Raw genomic sequence first — 18,628 nt, 5'->3', positions numbered from 1 at the left:
ACGATAGCCAGCACCAAAACACATCAAGTTACACAGCCAAGAAACACAGTATGACATCCAATGATCTCTTCTACTGTCTTAGCTAACTTAGGTTCTTTTATAGTATAATGAAAGAAGGGTTGGGTTGTTTCTGAAGCTGCAAGAGGTAGGGAAGATGGAAAACGGAGGCAGAAGAAGCTGAGACATTCAGGTGCCAATTCACATCTGTTTAACAGACCATAAGAGATAAGCACTTTGGAAAAGTAGTCCTGACATTCCACTATTTCTGGAACCAGAATAGCTTCATGGTCTTAAGAAATATTTCATTTCATCTTTGCACAGATTAATCAATGTGAACTTTATTCCTGTAAGTCTTTCTAAGCATAGTGAATGCACAAGTTCTATAATTCATAATGTAGATTACTCAAAGATTTATCACTAATTATACTCTTGACCTTTATTGGCAATATACATTTTGAAGATTATAATGATTGGTGTCATGAGATGTGTTTATTAAAAACAACTAGTGGAAGATACCATCATTCAAAATTATCCATCGTCTTTAAACAGCAACGACAAAAAAACATTTATTACTCCTGAGAATTAAAACATGATAAAACAACTTTGAAACAGGAAGAAGAAGAGAAACATCTCACTGCAGGTGGGAGTCGAATCGGACTCACACAGGGGCAAGGGGGTCAAATCCCCAAACTTCAGATCCCTACTCGTCCCTTATTTACCAACCGATTGCTCTAAACCCTAATACAACCATTCTACTCGATGGCCCGCACAATCGCCCAGGCTTCGATTTTGGACCATGGGAGCTCCCAGGCTGGGTTACCCCTGCAATTTCGGATCCCTACTCTTCCGTTATTTACCCACAGATTGTTCCGAAACCTGATACATCCATTCTACTAGATGGTCCGCAGGATCGTCCGTCCTTAGATTTTTCGATTTCGTATCGGGGTCCCCGAAACAGAAGTGGTCTAAATTACAACCTCAAGAGATTACAAGACATTAAAGACATTACTTAAAGACATTAAAGACATTAAACATTAAAGAAAGACATTAAAAGAAAGACATTTCTTTAAGACATAAAAGAGATAAAGAAAGACATAAAAGAAAGACATTAAAGACATTAAAGACAAGACATTAAAGATTACAAGACATTACTCAAGACATTAAATTACAAGAGAGGCAGCCCACTCGGGCTATTTTATTTGTATAATTATGCCTCACTGGTGCATTTATTTTTTAACTGACATTCCAAGAATACTTTAAAATGTATCTTTTCCATTCTCTCTCTCTCTCCCAACTCCACCTGTCATCGCCTTCAAGATAAAGTTTAACAGCATGATCGTGGATAACTGCTGCATGCAGGTGACCCTATACTTCCATTTATTTCATCAACATTGTCCCCCATTTCCAATTTGGACTCGTCCTGACCTTTTCTCTTCTCAAACCTGCATTCCCATCCCATCAGCTGGTTCGAAACCCATACCAGTTTGATGTTCTCCTTACCCCAAATCTCTATGGCAACGTGCTAGACCACGTGGTTGCTGGCTTGGTTGGTGGGGCCGGTGTTGTTCCAGGAGAAAGCTACAGTGCTGACTATGCTGTCTTTGAGACGGTGAGGGATTCATTTTATTCCATTGTCACCAGGGGCCTTCTTGCCTCTTGGCGGACCGATCTTTGAGACCGAAGGAGGATTTGTTCTGCGCTTGGACAATTTATTTTCGATATATGTATTGCATACTTCGATATATGTATTTCGATATAAAACATTGCTTCAAAAAGGGGACCAAAAAAAAAAAAAACAACAACAACCACGGTCCCCGAAAAAGGCCAACCCCCGCTTTGCGGGGAAAAATGGCCTCTAAAGGTGGTTATTTTTTTTTATTATACTTGAGCATGACTTTTAATGAGATACTTCATTGCGCTTGTTTGATTCCGCTGTTTTTATGTTCGCCAGGGAGCTAGACACCCATTTGCTCAGGCTGTGGGGAGAAACATTGCTAATCCTACTGCCATGTTGCTGACTGCTGCCAACATGCTGCACCACCTCAAGTATGCTTGCCAGTCCTTTCATTCCCTCCGATGCCCAGAACATTTACTTTCCCTCTGCCACTGAAGGTGGATGGAGGTTATGTTTTCATCCCTGTGTGTGTTTGTCTGTGAGCAGGATATGTCAGGATATGTTGTGGACCAATTCGTATGAAACTTGGTGGAGAGGTTGGGTAAACAAGGACAAATTGATTCGATTTTGGTGAAGATCGGAAAATGGATTCGGATACGAGAATTATTTAATATTTAAGTGATTCTTCACCATTGGGAGATCGGGCGAAAAGCGATATATAACATGATATTTAAAAAAAGTTATGGATGACATGACTAAACTAGGTGGACGAGTTGGTTAGGTGACAAGAGCAAGCTCCTATTTTGAGTAAGGTCCGGATGCAGATCCGGCCTAGCAGTGGGATACAAAACGTAAACTGCTCAGCATGGCGGAGGTATGCGCTCTACTGAGTGTCGTTCGAGTTCTCCACTTTTGTACACCGCTCCTTTCCTATGCCATCTCCAGGCATTGCAAATCGTCATTGCCGGGCACCAAAGGGGGCTCGGCAGTGACGCACGCTGAAAGAGAGTACTCAGTTTTCACTCTGGTTTCTTTCTTGTTGTACACCGCTCCTTTCCTATGCCATCTCCAGGCATTGCAAATCGTCATTGCCGGGCACCAAAGGGGGCTCGGCAGTGACGCACGCTGAAAGAGAGTACTCAGTTTTCACTCTGGTTTCTTGTTTGTTTGTTTGTTTGTTTGTTTGTTTGTTTTCTTTCTTGGTTGTCCGGACGATATCTCAGCCATCCTTTGAGCTAGGAAGCTGAAATTTCGGCACAGTCGTGAGCAAGTCCTTTGTCAAATACGGTATTTTTTGTTTTTTGAATAATCAATTAATTGAGGAGTTATTTAATTATTAGCGTTTAATTAAGTACTTATTTAATTAATTAAATTTCATTTCTCTTCTGACCATTATTAACTCAGGCACCTTTTGAGTTAGGAAGCTGATATTTGGACATGCCAATGACCAGGTGATTTGGCTGCAAAGGATATTTTTGATTTATTAATTAATCAATTAATCGATTAATTATTTAATTATTCGATTAATGACCCAAAAAATTTTTTTTTTTAAGTTACAGATTCTGATGAAATAGTGGTAGTTTATGTGTTCTCTGACCAAATTGATTACCAATTTAATTTTTTTATGATTATTATTTATTTATTTTCATTATTAATCATTTATTTATTTTCTTTCTCATTTGGCCAATATCTCAGGCACCTTTTGAGCTGGGAAGCTAATATTTGGACATAAGTGACCAAGTGATGTGGCTATCAAGGATATTTTTGATTTATTGATTAATCATTTCATCTATTAATTATTTATTGATTAATCGATTAATTATTTATTGAGTAATCAATTAATTATTTAATTTTTTATAAATGACTTATTTAATTAAATTTCTAAAAGATACATCTTCGGATGAAGCACTAGTGGTTTAGTTATGCGATTAGCCAATTGATTATGAAAATATTTTGTGATAATCTTTTATTGATTTTAATTATACAATTAATCAATCAATTAGTGTACACCTCTCCCTCCCAATGCAGCCTTAATGAGCTGCACTGCGGTATTGCCGGGCGCCGGAGGCGCCCCGGCAATGCCGCGCTGCAGCATATTTAATTATTTGGCATGGGGCGGTGTACTTTGAATGTATGTGTACTTGTTTGTTTGTTTTCTTGGTTGTCCGGACGATATCTCAGCCATCCTTTGAGCTAGGAAGCTGAAATTTCGGCACAGTAGTGAGCAAGTCCTTTGTCAAATACGGTATTTTTTGTTTTTTGAATAATCAATTAATTGAGGAGTTATTTAATTATTAGCGTTTAATTAAGTACTTATTTAATTAATTAAATTTCATTTCTCTTCTGACCATTATTAACTCAGGCACCTTTTGAGTTAGGAAGCTGATATTTGGACATGCCAATGACCAGGTGATTTGGCTGCAAAGGATATTTTTGATTTATTAATTAATCAATTAATCGATTAATTATTTAATTATTCGATTAATGACAAAAAAAATTTTTTTTTTAAAGTTACAGATTCTGATGAAATAGTGGTAGTTTATGTGTTCTCTGACCAAATTGATTAATAATTTAATTTTTTTATGATTATTATTTATTTATTTTCATTATTAATCATTTATTTATTTTCTTTCTCATTTGGCCAATATCTCAGGCACCTTTTGAGCTGGGAAGCTAATATTTGGACATGAGTGACCAAGTGATGTGGCTATCAAGGATATTTTTGATTTATTGATTAATCATTTCATCTATTAATTATTTATTGATTAATCGATTAATTATTTATTGAGTAATCAATTAATTATTTAATTTTTTATAAATGACTTATTTAATTAAATTTCTAAAAGATACATCTTCGGATGAAGCACTAGTGGTTTAGTTATGCGATTAGCCAATTGATTATGAAAATATTTTGTGATAATCTTTTATTGATTTTAATTATACAATTAATCAATCAATTAGTGTACACCTCTCCCTCCCAATGCAGCCTCAATGAGCTGCACTGCGGTATTGCCGGGCGCCGGAGGCACCCCGGCAATGCCGCGCTGCAGCATATTTAATTATTTGGCATGGGGCGGTGTACTTTGAATGTATGTGTACTTGTTTTTGTTTCTTTCTCTCTCTGCAGCAATCTGTTTATGTTCTTTATTTCTGCCCCATTGGTCTAGCTTGAACTTCCATGCCAAGATGATATCTGATGCCGTGAAGAAAGTCATTGAAATCGGAAAGGTGAGTGAAGAATCATTTGTTTCATTCAAAATCGATGATTCCTTTCTTGTTACCTGACTTTTCCCAACTTCCTCTTTATGATTGAAGATTCTTGGAAGAGCTTGCTACATAAATCACATACAAACTATTTCTCCCTTCCGTAGGTGCGCACCAGAGATGTGGGCGGCTACAGTACGACTACTGACTTTGTGCAAACAGTTATCGATAATATGAGTCCTAGCATTAATTAGCTTCTGACTTCCTTAAAGTGCCTCTTACATTGCGCAAAGAGGAAACTGAGGTTTTAAAAATGTACTTATCTCTGTCGGTGGTGATTGAATGCAAATGCATCTGTAAGAATGAACAGAGTAAATTATTGAATGAAGAAGCAAAATTGTAAAGCCCCTCATCCCCAAGAATAATTTCACAAAGCGTTCATCCATTATGAAGTTTGTGCTTTGCGTCCACCCTCATTTACACTGTGCCTCGTAATCCTCATTATGTTTGTACATTAAAACATCAGACTAATTTCTTAGTGCATTTTATCAGTTCAATGCTTGATATAAAACCATTATTGAGATGTGCTTCTTTGTTTTACACCGCCCCTTTCCTATGCCATCTCCAGGTGCTGCATGACGTCATCGCCGGGCACCGAAAGGGGCCCAGCGATGACGCGTGCTGAAAGGGAGTACTCGGTTTTCACTCTGGTTTCTTGTTTGTTGTACACCGCTCCTTTCCTATGCCATCTCCAGGCATTGCAAATCGTCATTGCCGGGCACCAAAGGGGGCTCGGCAGTGACGCACGCTGAAAGAGAGTACTCAGTTTTCACTCTGGTTTCTTGTTTGTTTGTTTTCTTGGTTGTCCGGACGATATCTCAGCCATCCTTTGAGCTAGGAAGCTTAAATTTCGGCACAGTAGTGAGCAAGTCCTTTGTCAAATACGGTATTTTTTGTTTTTTGAATAATCAATTAATTGAGGAGTTATTTAATTATTAGCGTTTAATTAAGTACTTATTTAATTAATTAAATTTCATTTCTCTTCTGACCATTATTAACTCAGGCACCTTTTGAGTTAGGAAGCTGATATTTGGACATGCCAATGACCAGGTGATTTGGCTGCAAAGGATATTTTTGATTTATTAATTAATCAATTAATCGATTAATTATTTAATTATTCGATTAATGACAAAAAAAAATTTTTTTTTAAAGTTACAGATTCTGATGAAATAGTGGTAGTTTATGTGTTCTCTGACCAAATTGATTAATAATTTAATTTTTTTATGATTATTATTTATTTATTTTCATTATTTTCTTTCTTGTTTGTTTGTCCGGACGATATCTCAGCCATCCTTTGAGCTAGGAAGCTGAAATTTCGGCACAATCGTGAGCAAGTCCTTTGTCAAAAACAGTATTTTTTTTTTTTGATTAATCAATAAATTGAGGAGTTATTTAATTATTAGCGATTAATTTAGTACTTATTTAATTAATTAAATTTCCTTTCTCTTCTGACCATTAACTCAGGCACCTTTTGAGTTAGGAAGCTGACATTTGGACATGCCAATTACCAGGTGATTTGGCTGCAAAGGATATTTTTGATTTATTAATTAATCAATTAATCGATTAATTATTTAATTATTCGATTAATGACAAAAAAATTTTTTTTTTTAAAGTTAAAGATTCTGATGAAATAGTGGTAGTTTATGTGTTCTCTGACCAAATTGATTAATAATTTAATTTTTTTATGATTATTATTTATTTATTTTCATTATTAATCATTTATTTATTTTCTTTCTCATTTGGCCAATATCTCAGGCACCTTTTGAGCTGGGAAGCTAATATTTGGACATGAGTGACAAAGTGATGTGGCTATCAAGGATATTTTTGATTTATTGATTAATCATTTCATCTATTAATTATTTATTGATTAATCGATTAATTATTTATTGAGTAATCAATTAATTATTTAATTTTTTATAAATGACTTATTTAATTAAATTTCTAAAAGATACATCTTTGGATTAAGCACTAGTGCTTTAGGTATGCTATTAGCCAATTGATTATGAAAATATTTTGTGATAATCTTTTATTGATTTTAATTATACAATTAATCAATCAATTAGTGTACACCTCTCCCTCCCAATGCAGCCTCAATGAGCTGCACTGCGGTATTGCCGGGCGCCAGAGGCGCCCCGGCAATGCCGCGCTGCAGCATATTTAATTATTTGGCATGGGGCGGTGTACTTTGAATGTATGTGTACTTGTTGTACACCGCTCCTTTCCTATGCCACCTCCAGGCATTGCAAATCGTCATTGCCGGGCACCGAAGGGGGCTCGGCAGTGACGCACGCTGAAAGAGAGTACTCAGTTTTCACTCTGGTTTCTTGTTGTACACCGCTCCTTTCCTATGCCATCTCCAGGCATTGCAAATCGTCATTGCCGGGCACCAAAGGGGGCTCGGCAGTGACGCATGCTGAAAGAGAGTACTCAGTTTTCACTCTGGTTTCTTTCTTGTTTTCTTGGTTGTCCGGGCGATATCTCAGCCATCCTTTGAGCTAGGAAGCTGAAATTTCGGCACAGTAGTGAGCAAGTCCTTTGTCAAATACGGTATTTTTTGTTTTTTGAATAATCAATTAATTGAGGAGTTATTTAATTATTAGCGTTTAATTAAGTACTTATTTAATTAATTAAATTTCATTTCTCTTCTGACCATTATTAACTCAGGCACCTTTTGAGTTAGGAAGCTGATATTTGGACATGCCAATGACCAGGTGATTTGGCTGCAAAGGATATTTTTGATTTAGTAATTAATCAATTAATCGATTAATTATTTAATTATTCGATTAATGACCAAAATTTTTTTTTTGTTAAAGTTACAGATTCTGATGAAATAGTGGTAGTTTATGTGTTCTCTGACCAAATTGATTACTAATTTAATTTTTTTATGATTATTATTTATTTATTTTCATTATTAATCATTTATTTATTTTCTTTCTCATTTGGCCAATATCTCAGGCACCTTTTGAGCTGGGAAGCTAATATTTGGACATGAGTGACCAAGTGATGTGGCTATCAAGGATATTTTTGATTTATTGATTAATCATTTCATCTATTAATTATTTATTGATTAATCGATTAATTATTTATTGAGTAATCAATTAATTATTTAATTTTTTATAAATGACTTATTTAATTAAATTTCTAAAAGATACATCTTCGGATGAAGCACTAGTGGTTTAGTTATGCGATTAGCCAATTGATTATGAAAATATTTTGTGATAATCTTTTATTGATTTTAATTATACAATTAATCAATCAATTAGTGTACACCTCTCTCTCCCAATGCAGCCTCAATGAGCTGCACTGCGGTATTGCCGGGCGCCGGAGGCGCCCCGGCAATGCCGCGCTGCAGCATATTTAATTATTTGGCATGGGGCGGTGTACTTTGAATGTATGTGTACTTGTTTGTTTTCTTGTTTGTTTTCTTTCTTGTTTTCTTGGTTGTCCGGGCGATATCTCAGCCATCCTTTGAGCTAGGAAGCTGAAATTTCGGCACAGTAGTGAGCAAGTCCTTTGTCAAATACGGTATTTTTTGTTTTTTGAATAATCAATTAATTGAGGAGTTATTTAATTATTAGCGTTTAATTAAGTACTTATTTAATTAATTAAATTTCATTTCTCTTCTGACCATTATTAACTCAGGCACCTTTTGAGTTAGGAAGCTGATATTTGGACATGCCAATGACCAGGTGATTTGGCTGCAAAGGATATTTTTGATTTATTAATTAATCAATTAATCGATTAATTATTTAATTATTCGATTAATGACAAAAAATTTTTTTTTTTTAAAGTTACAGATTCTGATGAAATAGTGGTAGTTTATGTGTTCTCTGACCAAATTGATTAATAATTTAATTTTTTTATGATTATTATTTATTTTTTTTCATTATTAATCATTTATTTATTTTCTTTCTCATTTGGCCAATATCTCAGGCACCTTTTGAGCTGGGAAGCTAATATTTGGACATGAGTGACCAAGTGATGTGGCTATCAAGGATATTTTTGATTTATTGATTAATCATTTCATCTATTAATTATTTATTGATTAATCGATTAATTATTTATTGAGTAATCAATTAATTATTTAATTTTTTATAAATGACTTATTTAATTAAATTTCTAAAAGATACATCTTCGGATGAAGCACTAGTGGTTTAGTTATGCGATTAGCCAATTGATTATGAAAATATTTTGTGATAATCTTTTATTGATTTTAATTATACAATTAATCAATCAATTAGTGTACACCTCTCCCTCCCAATGCAGCCTCAATGAGCTGCACTGCGGTATTGCCGGGCGCCAGAGGCGCCCCGGCAATGCCGCGCTGCAGCATATTTAATTATTTGGCATGGGGCGGTGTACTTTGAATGTATTTGTACTTGTTTGTTTTCTTGTTTGTCCGGGCGATATCTCAGCCATCCTTTGAGCTAGGAAGCTGAAATTTGGGCATAATAGTGCGCACGTGCTTTGGAAAAAACGGCATTTTTGTTTTTTGATAAATCAATTAATTGATTAATTACTTGATTATTATCGATTAATTAAGTACTTATTTCTTTTCTTTCTCATCTGGGCAATATCTCAGGCACCTTTTGAGCTAGGAAGCTGATATTTGGACACAACAATGACCAAGTGATTTGGCTATGAATGATATTTTAGATTTATTGATTAATCAATTAATTATTTATTGATTAATCAATTAATTATTTATTTTTGCTTAATTAATTATTTCATTAATTTTCACAAAGTTACAGCTTCGGATGAAACACTGGAGGTTCAGGTATTATTCAATAGCCAATTGATTAAGAAATTATTTTACGATTATTTATTTATTTAATTAAGCAATTAATCAATTTATTGTACATCTCTCCCTCCCAATACTGTCTATGCTCTGCACGGCGGCATTGCCGGGTGCCTAAGGCGCCCCGGCAATGTTGTGCACTGGAAGATATGTTGTTTATTTGGCATGGAGGCTGTGTACTTTTAATGTAACTGTACTTGTCATCTTTGTTTATTCAATGGGATGATGTAAAATAAAACAGACATTTCATTAAATTTCCATATTTACTTCAGCAATTCATTTCAATAGAAAACAGAGTCATCATTGTTCTGTGCACCCCACTACTTTGCTTTCATTCTGAAACTTAGATCCTAAATAAAAATATACAAAAACGTGCGTGGTTAGCACAAAAACGTGCTAACCCTTCAATAAATGACTACTCCACTGAGTTTTTAAGTTGTGAAGTATTTACCCCAAACCAAATTACCCTGCATGCAAAGTGGGGTTAAGCAATTGGTTCACTGTGTCTGTCTACAGAAGTCGGTCTATGATTGAGGAACAGCTTAATTTCAATTGAATTTTATATTTTCAACAGGAATTGGAACATGAACCTGAAGTTTAGTAGTACTTTAGCTCTGAATTTGGCAAATTGGACGGAATCTCATCCTGAGCATGCAGAGCAGTGTGGTAATCGTTTTAGCCTGTCTTGCAGTCAGACAAAATTGAAAATCATTCTAAACAGGAAACTTACTGTTTTTACAGATGTTATGAAGGACATGTATAATTTAACACGCACGAATAACTAATTTAACATGTGAAAATGCGGTGGTGTAAAAGACGCTGCGTCAACGGTGATAAAACTTTCAAAACAAGTTTTGTTTTGTTTAACTACAACCTTAAAGTTTTTATTCGTCTCCTACCTGGACTGGACTATAGGTTTGCTGTTCGGCTGTCTGTCCTTCCCTCCTGTAGTTTTCTGCACTTTTTTTCCATACCCTTTAACATATTCAACTGAAACATATTCAACTGAAACTTGGTACATGGCTTTACTGTGATAAGTTACAGAACCCGTTTGAGTTTCAGGGCATTTCACTCTTTTAATTCATTATATTTATCCCCATTTGAATACACCTTAAAACCCCATGAGCTTTATCTATAGCTGCCTCTCACCTCTCGGTTGTTTAGCCTGGTTTTGAATCTCAGTCCGGCTATAATTAAAGTCCATCCTGTGTTTCGCAAGCAGGGAGAGACATCAGTGTGTGTGCCGCACCAAGATGTTATGTCAGACGCTCCAAGCTCATTCAGTCTTTTTATAGTTCTTACCTATTCCTAGCACCTTACGTTTCCTGAAGTTAAACTAAATCTGCCAGTCTTTTGCCCAATCTATTGAACCATCTAATCATTGATAAACCCCACTCCTCCCTTTCCCTCTCCCACATTGCTATCTGCATCTTACTTCCTTGCTTAAGGCATCAGCAGAGGGCAACAGTGGGTGGAAGCGTGTACTCCACTATCCATGCAACTGCAGATCAATTAACTGTAAATTTCAACCCAGGGCGAACAGCCAGTTTCAGCAAAAACAGTCCACGGAGAACTCCACAGTGTGGGATACCATAGTCGGGTTGCAGGCACAAACGGTTCATCACACCTGGCAATGCATGATTGCGAGTCCCGTGGTGCAAAAACACAGTCAATGGATTACAGAGCAGTGGAGAAATGTGATGTGGTCAGATGAATGATCTTTCACCATGTTTTTTGTTTTTTTTGTTTGTTTTTTGTATACAAGATCGAGGCTCGTGAAAGAGCTAACATTAATCACACAAAAAGACAAACCGACACCGACACACAAAACACAAAAAACAAGGGTAGCGGCAGACAAGATGGGGAGAGAGGGGGAAGGACACAAAAGAGAGGGGGAAGAGGGGGAAGGACACAAACACAACATTTGAGAGCAGGGACATCGGGAGGACTTGGGGGGAGGTGGGAGAGGATTAAAACATATGAACACTGCAAGGACTCTGGGGTGAATTACCGGGGGTAGAAAAGATCAAGGTTTTCGATGGGGGAAGATAAGAGATGGTGGTGAACAGCTGTTTTAAAGACCTGGAGGGAGGAGTGGGATTGAAGGGAGTGGGGGAGTTTGTTCCAGAGGTGGGAGAAAAGGGGAATGAAAGAGTGAAGGTGAGCAGAGAGCCTAGACTTTGGCAGTTTAACCATAAGAGGGTTGCAGGCAGATCTTGTGCGACCTGAAGGAATATTGGGGGGACAGAGCACAGAGAGAGCTGGGGGAGCAAGGCCGGAGAGGAGTCGGTAGAAGACAGAAAGACCACCAACCTGCCTGCGGTGAGTGAGTGAAAGGCCCTCGGCGTTGACTACATCGCAGGAGATTCCAATGATTCTGAAAGCTTTGGCCTCAACAGCGTGAAGCCGAGCAAGGTGTGAGGCAGGAGCACCAGCCCAGAGGGGGGAACAGTATTCCATTGAGCTGCGGATGAAAGCCTTGTATGTGGTGAGGAGCTCAGGTGTGCCAAGGAAGGACTTCGCACGACGGAGGATGCCCAGTCGGCGACTGGCTTTGGAGGCCAGCTTGGAAATGTGGTTTTCCCAAGAAAGATCATGGCAGATAGTAAGACCCAAAAGCTTGAGCGACAGAACTTCTTGGAGAGGATTGTTGAGAAAGTAGATGGGAGGGTTGTCCAGTCGGTCCTTTCGGAGAGACATTGTAAGAGTGTGAGATTTGTCAGGATTGAAAGACATGTTCCACTTGTTTGACCAGTCTGTGATTTTGTCCAGGTCTGCAGAGAGTGAGGAGGCTGCAGACTGCCGATCTGAGGGATGAGGAATGGAGCGACAGAGAGTAGAGTCGTCAGCAAAGAGATAGAGAGGATTTTCAAGAGAGTCAGAGAGATCATTGATGAAGACCAGAAAAAGCACAGGGCCCAGAACACTACCTTGGGGAACTCCAGCCTGAACAGGAAGGGGAGATGAGAGAAACCCATTCAGGGCCACACGTTGACTACGACCAGAGAGGAAGTCCGCCAGCCATGCGTGGAGATTTCCATGGATACCAAAGGAGGAGAGTTTGGAGAGCAGAGCAGGGTGCCAGACCGTATCGAAGGCACGTGAAATGTCAAGGGAGACAGCTCTAATTTCCTGTTTGGCGTTGAGGACCTCCATCCATTGTTGAGAAAGCAGAAGCAGCATGTCCAGAGTAGAGTGACCAGGTCTGAAACCAAATTGATGATCAGAGATCAAGCCATTGGAGAAGAGGAAAGATTTAATATCTGAAGCAATGATGGATTCCATGACTTTGCTGATAATTGGGAGAAGGCTGATTGGTCTGTAGTTGCTGGGATCTGTTTTTGCACCTTTTTTGTGCAAAGCGGTGATGTTGGCTGATTTCCAAGCAGATGGCAGATGACCTTGAGCAAAAGAGAGGGTGAAGAGAACGGAAAGAGGGAGTGAAAGAGCAGAAGAACATGATTTTAGGACCCGTGGGCTGATGCCGTCAGGACTAGTTGCAGAATCAGAGTCGAGGGTTGACAGAAACTTTTCCACCTTGTCAGGAGGAAAGGACACAGAGTCCAGGAGCAGCTGGTGGGTACGACTGGGTACGGTGGGTACAGAGAGGGATGGGTTTGGGACACAAGATTTAGAGGCAAACACAGAGTTGAGGCATTCAGCTTTTTCACGTGCAGAGTCAGCCGTTAAGCCATTTGAGGTGAGGGAGGGGATGGAGGGGGAACAAACACCAGAAACAGATTTGACCAGACGCCACCAGGATTTGGAAGAGGGAGACAGATAAGAGAGTTCGGTCTTGAGAATGGTGAGATATTGTTTCCTGGCTCTCCTGAGGGTGGACACACACTTGTGTCGGGCTTTGTGAAAGGAAATGAGATTTCCTTCCGTTGGATTTGCTTTCCAGGAGACGAAAGCAAGTTGTTTCAGGGCAACAGCCTAATGTTCTCGACAAACGGACCAGTGCATGTGTGGAATCAACCTAAAGAACTCTACAACCCTGTGTTTGGTTCCAACAGTGAAGGGTTCTGTTGGTTTGGCGATCTTGTGGGGTAAATTCTCCTGGCATGGTTTGGGTGCAGTCATTCCTTCAGAAGTCAGGGTCATTGCCAATCACTACTTAATGATGCTGAGTGATTATCTTCACCCCATGTTGCAGCATCTCTTTCCTGCCAGGAGGGGTGTCTTCCAGGATGACAATGTCCTAGCCGCAGATAGCCCGCAGAGCGCGTGTGGTCGCCCAATGGTTCGATGAGCAAGATGGGATGTTGTGAAACAACGCTCGAGACCGCGTTTTCCACCTTCATCAAACAGGTGTTAGTTGATTGACTTTCTCATGGAAGAATGGTGCCGAATCTCTCCTGCAGAATTCCAGACGCTAATAGACTCTGACTCTACTTTGAAAAATTTTGGCTATGATTTTAGATTATTGAGATGTATAACTTTTTGAACATTTGTAGGAGATAACTTCCTTGATGCTGCCCTTTTTACCGTTTTTAAAGAATAACTAATTGCAAACTCTTCATTATATGAAGGAAGAAGAACCACCTTTAGAGGCCATTTTTCCCCACAGAGCAGGGGTTGGCCTTTTTCGGGCACCTTGGTCCCCTTTTTTTGAAGCAATGTTTTATGGCCGGATGCCCTTCCTGCCGCCAACCCTGTTAGTCGCCTCTTACAACACACAGGGAATTACCAGTGAACTGGTCCTCAATTTGCCGACCTCGGAAGGATGACAGGCTGAATCAACCCCCCTGGTGTTAATTCAGCGATCGACTCGGGATTCGAACCCAGGATCCTCGGATCCCAAGCCGGCACCCTAACCACTAAGCCAACACCAGGCTCTTCATTGAGCTAGTGTTGGCATCAGTTCATCAGTTGGCATCATCAGTTCTTCATTATATGAAGGGCTGTGCAAAATTTCCTTATCCTTCTTGAGTTGCTGAAAACTTTGTAATCTTACCTTTGATCTCCAGTATGAAACGGCAGGATTGCATCAAAATGTATTCGGTTCGTCCTTGATTGAAATTGAAGAGTTGTGAAATTTTTTAGCTTCGTATGATGAAGCTTTTTCGAATTCCTAGATTATATTGACAGACACCGCTGTGCAACATCAGGCAGTTCTTATTGAGGTTTCCCTTTGGAGACTTCTCACTAAAATGGTAAATGACTCGTCTTCATCCATCTGTAAACAAAAACGATGGATAAGATCTGAAGATGATGCCTTCAGAAATATGAGCCATGTACTGCATCTAGTACATTTCAGGGATTGGGTCTCTAATGTGGAAGACCCCTATTCAACTAGGATCAAGAGCCTTTAATAGCTGGCTTTTAACTATCAAAGCAAGGTCCTGGAAACGATGGATGAAAGGAGTGGGCGATATAGTTTTGACATGGTGAAACACGTGCTTTGACAGAAGCTGGAAGATAGTTCCACACAGACAAGATAAAAGGGGCATGAAGTTGAATTCTGGATATGATGATGAACTTGTGTGGTGCACAATGTTGGATGATTGAAGGTGCTGATGGTGCAAGACCAGGATACAATCGGAAAGAAATAGACCGACAATCAGTCGATGACAGAAGAGGAACATATAGTCAGGTTCACTATGTTAACAAATCTAATTTCGTTCAAAATTTTGGAAGATTAGCAAACCTGTACATTTTTGGAATCATCAGAGCATGGAGAATCCGAAAATCAATGTTGGCATTTGCACAGAAACCTGCATGGCCGCCATTTTGGATTTTCAAAATGGCCGCCATAAAATACATATTTTGCGCTATCTCGGCTTCTCGTCAACCGAGAAACTTAATTGTCCACCGTCGCACCGCGGAGCGAAAGGGGGACTATGGTTTTCCCCTCCGTCCGTCCGTCCGTCTGTGCATGCGGGTGTGCGTGCGTAAGCGAAGGACCGAATTCTAATTTGGTGTGTGGGTGCAACCCACGTCAAAATCCAAGATGGCCACCGCCATGTATGTCTGAACCTTGTGAGCGGAATATCTTGAAAAATAAGTGAAGTACAAACTTCTAATCTGGTGTGTCGGTGTACCTAGGCATAAGGAAGAACGCTATTGAAAATTGGGTCGCCACATCAAAATCCACGATGGCCGCCACCATATATATGTCTGAACCTTGTGAGCGAAATATCTTGAAAAATAAACGAACTACTAACTTCTAATCTGGTGTGTGGGTGTATCTACGCATAAGGGAGAACGCTATTGAAAATTGGGTCGCCACGTCAAAATCAAAGATGGCCACCTTGCGTCTTCCACTTTGTCAACTCACATCACTTCACCAAAGGGCGACTTAGGCGTAACGCTTGTTAAATATGCTAATCCTATGTTTTCTGGGTCAAGGAATCCAATAAAGGCCTCAAAATAGTGTTCAGGATTATAGAAAAGCAACAAACAAAGGTAATTGAAAACCATTGTCTTTATATTTGTGATATAACTGTATTACATAATACATGATATTGCAAGTCCTTTGAAGTTATAGGTATGGGTTTATAAAGCAAGAAAGCAGCCTTGTTAGTTTCAGATTGAACTATAAGTCCTATACACAGGATCTACTGGGTCTATACTGGTCAGGAATATGCTTTTACAGATCTTCATCACTGTCCTGAGTGTCATTTTCGCAAAGGTGTCTATGCAAATGCCAACATTAATTTTTGGATTCCTCATGCTCTGAATATTCTAAAAATGTATAGTTTTGCTAATCTCCAAACATTTTGAACGAAAAAACATGGTGAACCTGACTAATACTCCTCTTCCTGTTCAGGCTGGAGTTCCCCAAGGTAGTGTTCTGGGCCCTGTGCTTTTTCTGGTCTTCATCAATGATCTCTCTGACTCTCTTGAAAATCCTCTCTATCTCTTTGCTGACGACTCTACTCTCTGTCGCTCCATTCCTCATCCCTCAGATCGGCAGTCTGCAGCCTCCTCACTCTCTGCAGACCTGGACAAAATCACAGACTGGGCAAACAAATGGAACATGTCTTTCAATCCTGATAAATCTCACACTCTTACGATGTCTCTCCGAAAAGACCGACTGGAAAACCCTCCCATCCACTTTCTGAATAATCCTCTCCAAGAAGTTCTGTCACTCAAGCTTTTGGGTCTCACTATTTGCCATGATCTTTCCTGGGAAAACCACATTTCAAATCTGGCCTCCAAAGCCAGTCGCCGACGGCATCGTCCGTCGTGCGAAGTCCTTCCTTGGCACACCTGAGTTCCTCACCACATACAAGGCTTTCATCCGCAGCTCTATGGAATACTGCTCTCCCCTCTGGTCTGGTGCTCCTGCCTCACACCTAGCCCGTCTTCACGCTGTTGAAACCAAAGCGTTCAGAATCATTGGAATCTCCCGTGATGAAGCTAACTCCAAGGGCCTTTCACTCACTCACCGCAGGCAGGTTGGTGGTCTTTCCGTCTTCTACCGACTCCTCTCTGGCCTTGCCCCCCCAGCCCTCTCTGGGCTCTGTCCCCCAAATATTCCTACAGGTCGCACAAGATCTGCCTGCAACCCTCTTATGGTTAAACTGCCAAAATCAAGACTTTCTGCTCACCTTCACTCCTTCATTCCTCTTTTCTCCCGCCTCTGGAACAAACTCCCTCACTCTCTTCAATCCCACTCCACCCTCCAGGTGTTTAAAACAGCTGTTCACCACCATCTCTTATCCTCCCCCATCCAAAACCTTGATCTTTTCTACCCCCGCTAATTTCGGTCCCCTTGTGTTTTATACCTCTCCCCCCCCCCCTCCCCTTCCCACGCCTCCTGCCCCCAAGCCCTCTCCCTCCCACACTTTTCCCTGCTCTCAAATGTTGTGGTTGTGTGCTTCCCCTTCTCTCCACATCTTGTCTTCCACTCCCTCCTTTTGTATATTTTGTTTGTCTGGTTGATTTGTTTGTGAAATAAATGTTAGCTCTTTCACGAGCCTCGATTCAGTATACAAAAAAAAAAAAATACCGCGAGGTTCGGTATCCTCTTTCGACATACCAACGATGCTGAGCGTTTGCCTCCACACTCCACATAATCAAAAAGTGCAAGATGTGATGCATGGACTCCAGCCTAAAAGTGGGGTGCCATTCTCCAAATAGTTCGTCACAAATGTCTTGTATGTTGTGAAGAGAATGCTGAGATTGTGTGTGACTCATGAGGCAATTTTTGAAATTTGGTTCACCCAGCATAGTCTACAGCTGATGTTGAAGACGATAAGGGGCTTTCACGTGCAGTCCATCCTGACCTGAGAGAGCCTGAAGATATGACACTTTTCTCGGTGGAAGGACATGTTCCACGAAGTTAACAAATCTGATCTGAAGGACTGAAGTCTTTTTTCTGCAAGGATAAGCAACCAAAACACGAGGTGGTGTCATCTTCAAAACCACTTGGATTCCGCCCAGGTTGGCACATGGAAATTATGATGTAGCATAATTATCATCTCGGGTCAAGATTTGAAATTATGCCATGGTTTTTGTAAAATTGCTACTAGTATTCACATTATGTACTTTCACCAAAACATACATCATCATAGAAACATACATAGAATTTGGGTCCTCTGGGTCATTTGGGTCCTCTGGGTCATTTGGGTCCTCTGGGTCATTTGGGTCCTCTGGGTCATTTGGGTCCTCTGGGTCATTTGGGTCCTCTGGGTCATTTGGGTTCTCTGGGTCATTTGGGTCATTTGGGTCCTCTGGGTCCTCTGGGTCATTTGGGTCATTTGGGTCCTCTGGGTCCTCTGGGTCCTCTGGGTCATTTGGGTCCTCTGGGTCCTCTGGGTCCTCTGGGTCATTTGGGTCCTCTGGGTCCTCTGGGTCATTTGGGTCCTCTGGGTCATTTGGGTCCTCTGGGTCATTTGGGTCCTCTGGGTCATTTGGGTCCTCTGGGTCATTTGGGTCCTCTGGGTCATTTGGGTCCTCTGGGTCATTTGGGTCCTCTGGGTCATTTGGGTCCTCTGGGTCAT

General features: G+C 39.9%; 1 protein-coding gene across 2 annotated transcripts in view; it reads left to right on the top strand.

Annotated features, from left to right (window-relative positions):
* Positions 1-5,406, top strand: part of IDH3B (isocitrate dehydrogenase (NAD(+)) 3 non-catalytic subunit beta) — a 32,723-nt gene extending 27,317 nt beyond the window's left edge. Inside the window, exons 9-13 of one of the 2 annotated variants that reach the window (XM_068098689.2) lie at positions 1,318-1,359; positions 1,463-1,609; positions 1,952-2,046; positions 4,783-4,843; positions 4,987-5,406. In XM_068098689.2, the coding sequence (XP_067954790.2) occupies positions 1,318-1,359; positions 1,463-1,609; positions 1,952-2,046; positions 4,783-4,843; positions 4,987-5,073 (432 nt within the window). In that variant the 3' untranslated portion in view covers positions 5,074-5,406. The remainder of the gene's footprint in view (positions 1-1,317; positions 1,360-1,462; positions 1,610-1,951; positions 2,047-4,782; positions 4,844-4,986) is intronic. The other variant, XM_068098696.2, reaches the window with a different exon arrangement.
* Positions 5,407-18,628: the final 13,222 nt, after the last annotated feature.

The sequence above is a fragment of the Myxine glutinosa genome, chromosome 1 (assembly GCF_964187855.1).
Source record: "Myxine glutinosa chromosome 1, kmMyxGlut1.1, whole genome shotgun sequence".
Classification (NCBI taxonomy): Eukaryota; Metazoa; Chordata; class Myxini; order Myxiniformes; family Myxinidae; genus Myxine; species Myxine glutinosa.
Note: the sequence above shows the minus strand (reverse complement) of the source record. Positions and strands in the feature narration are given on the sequence as shown.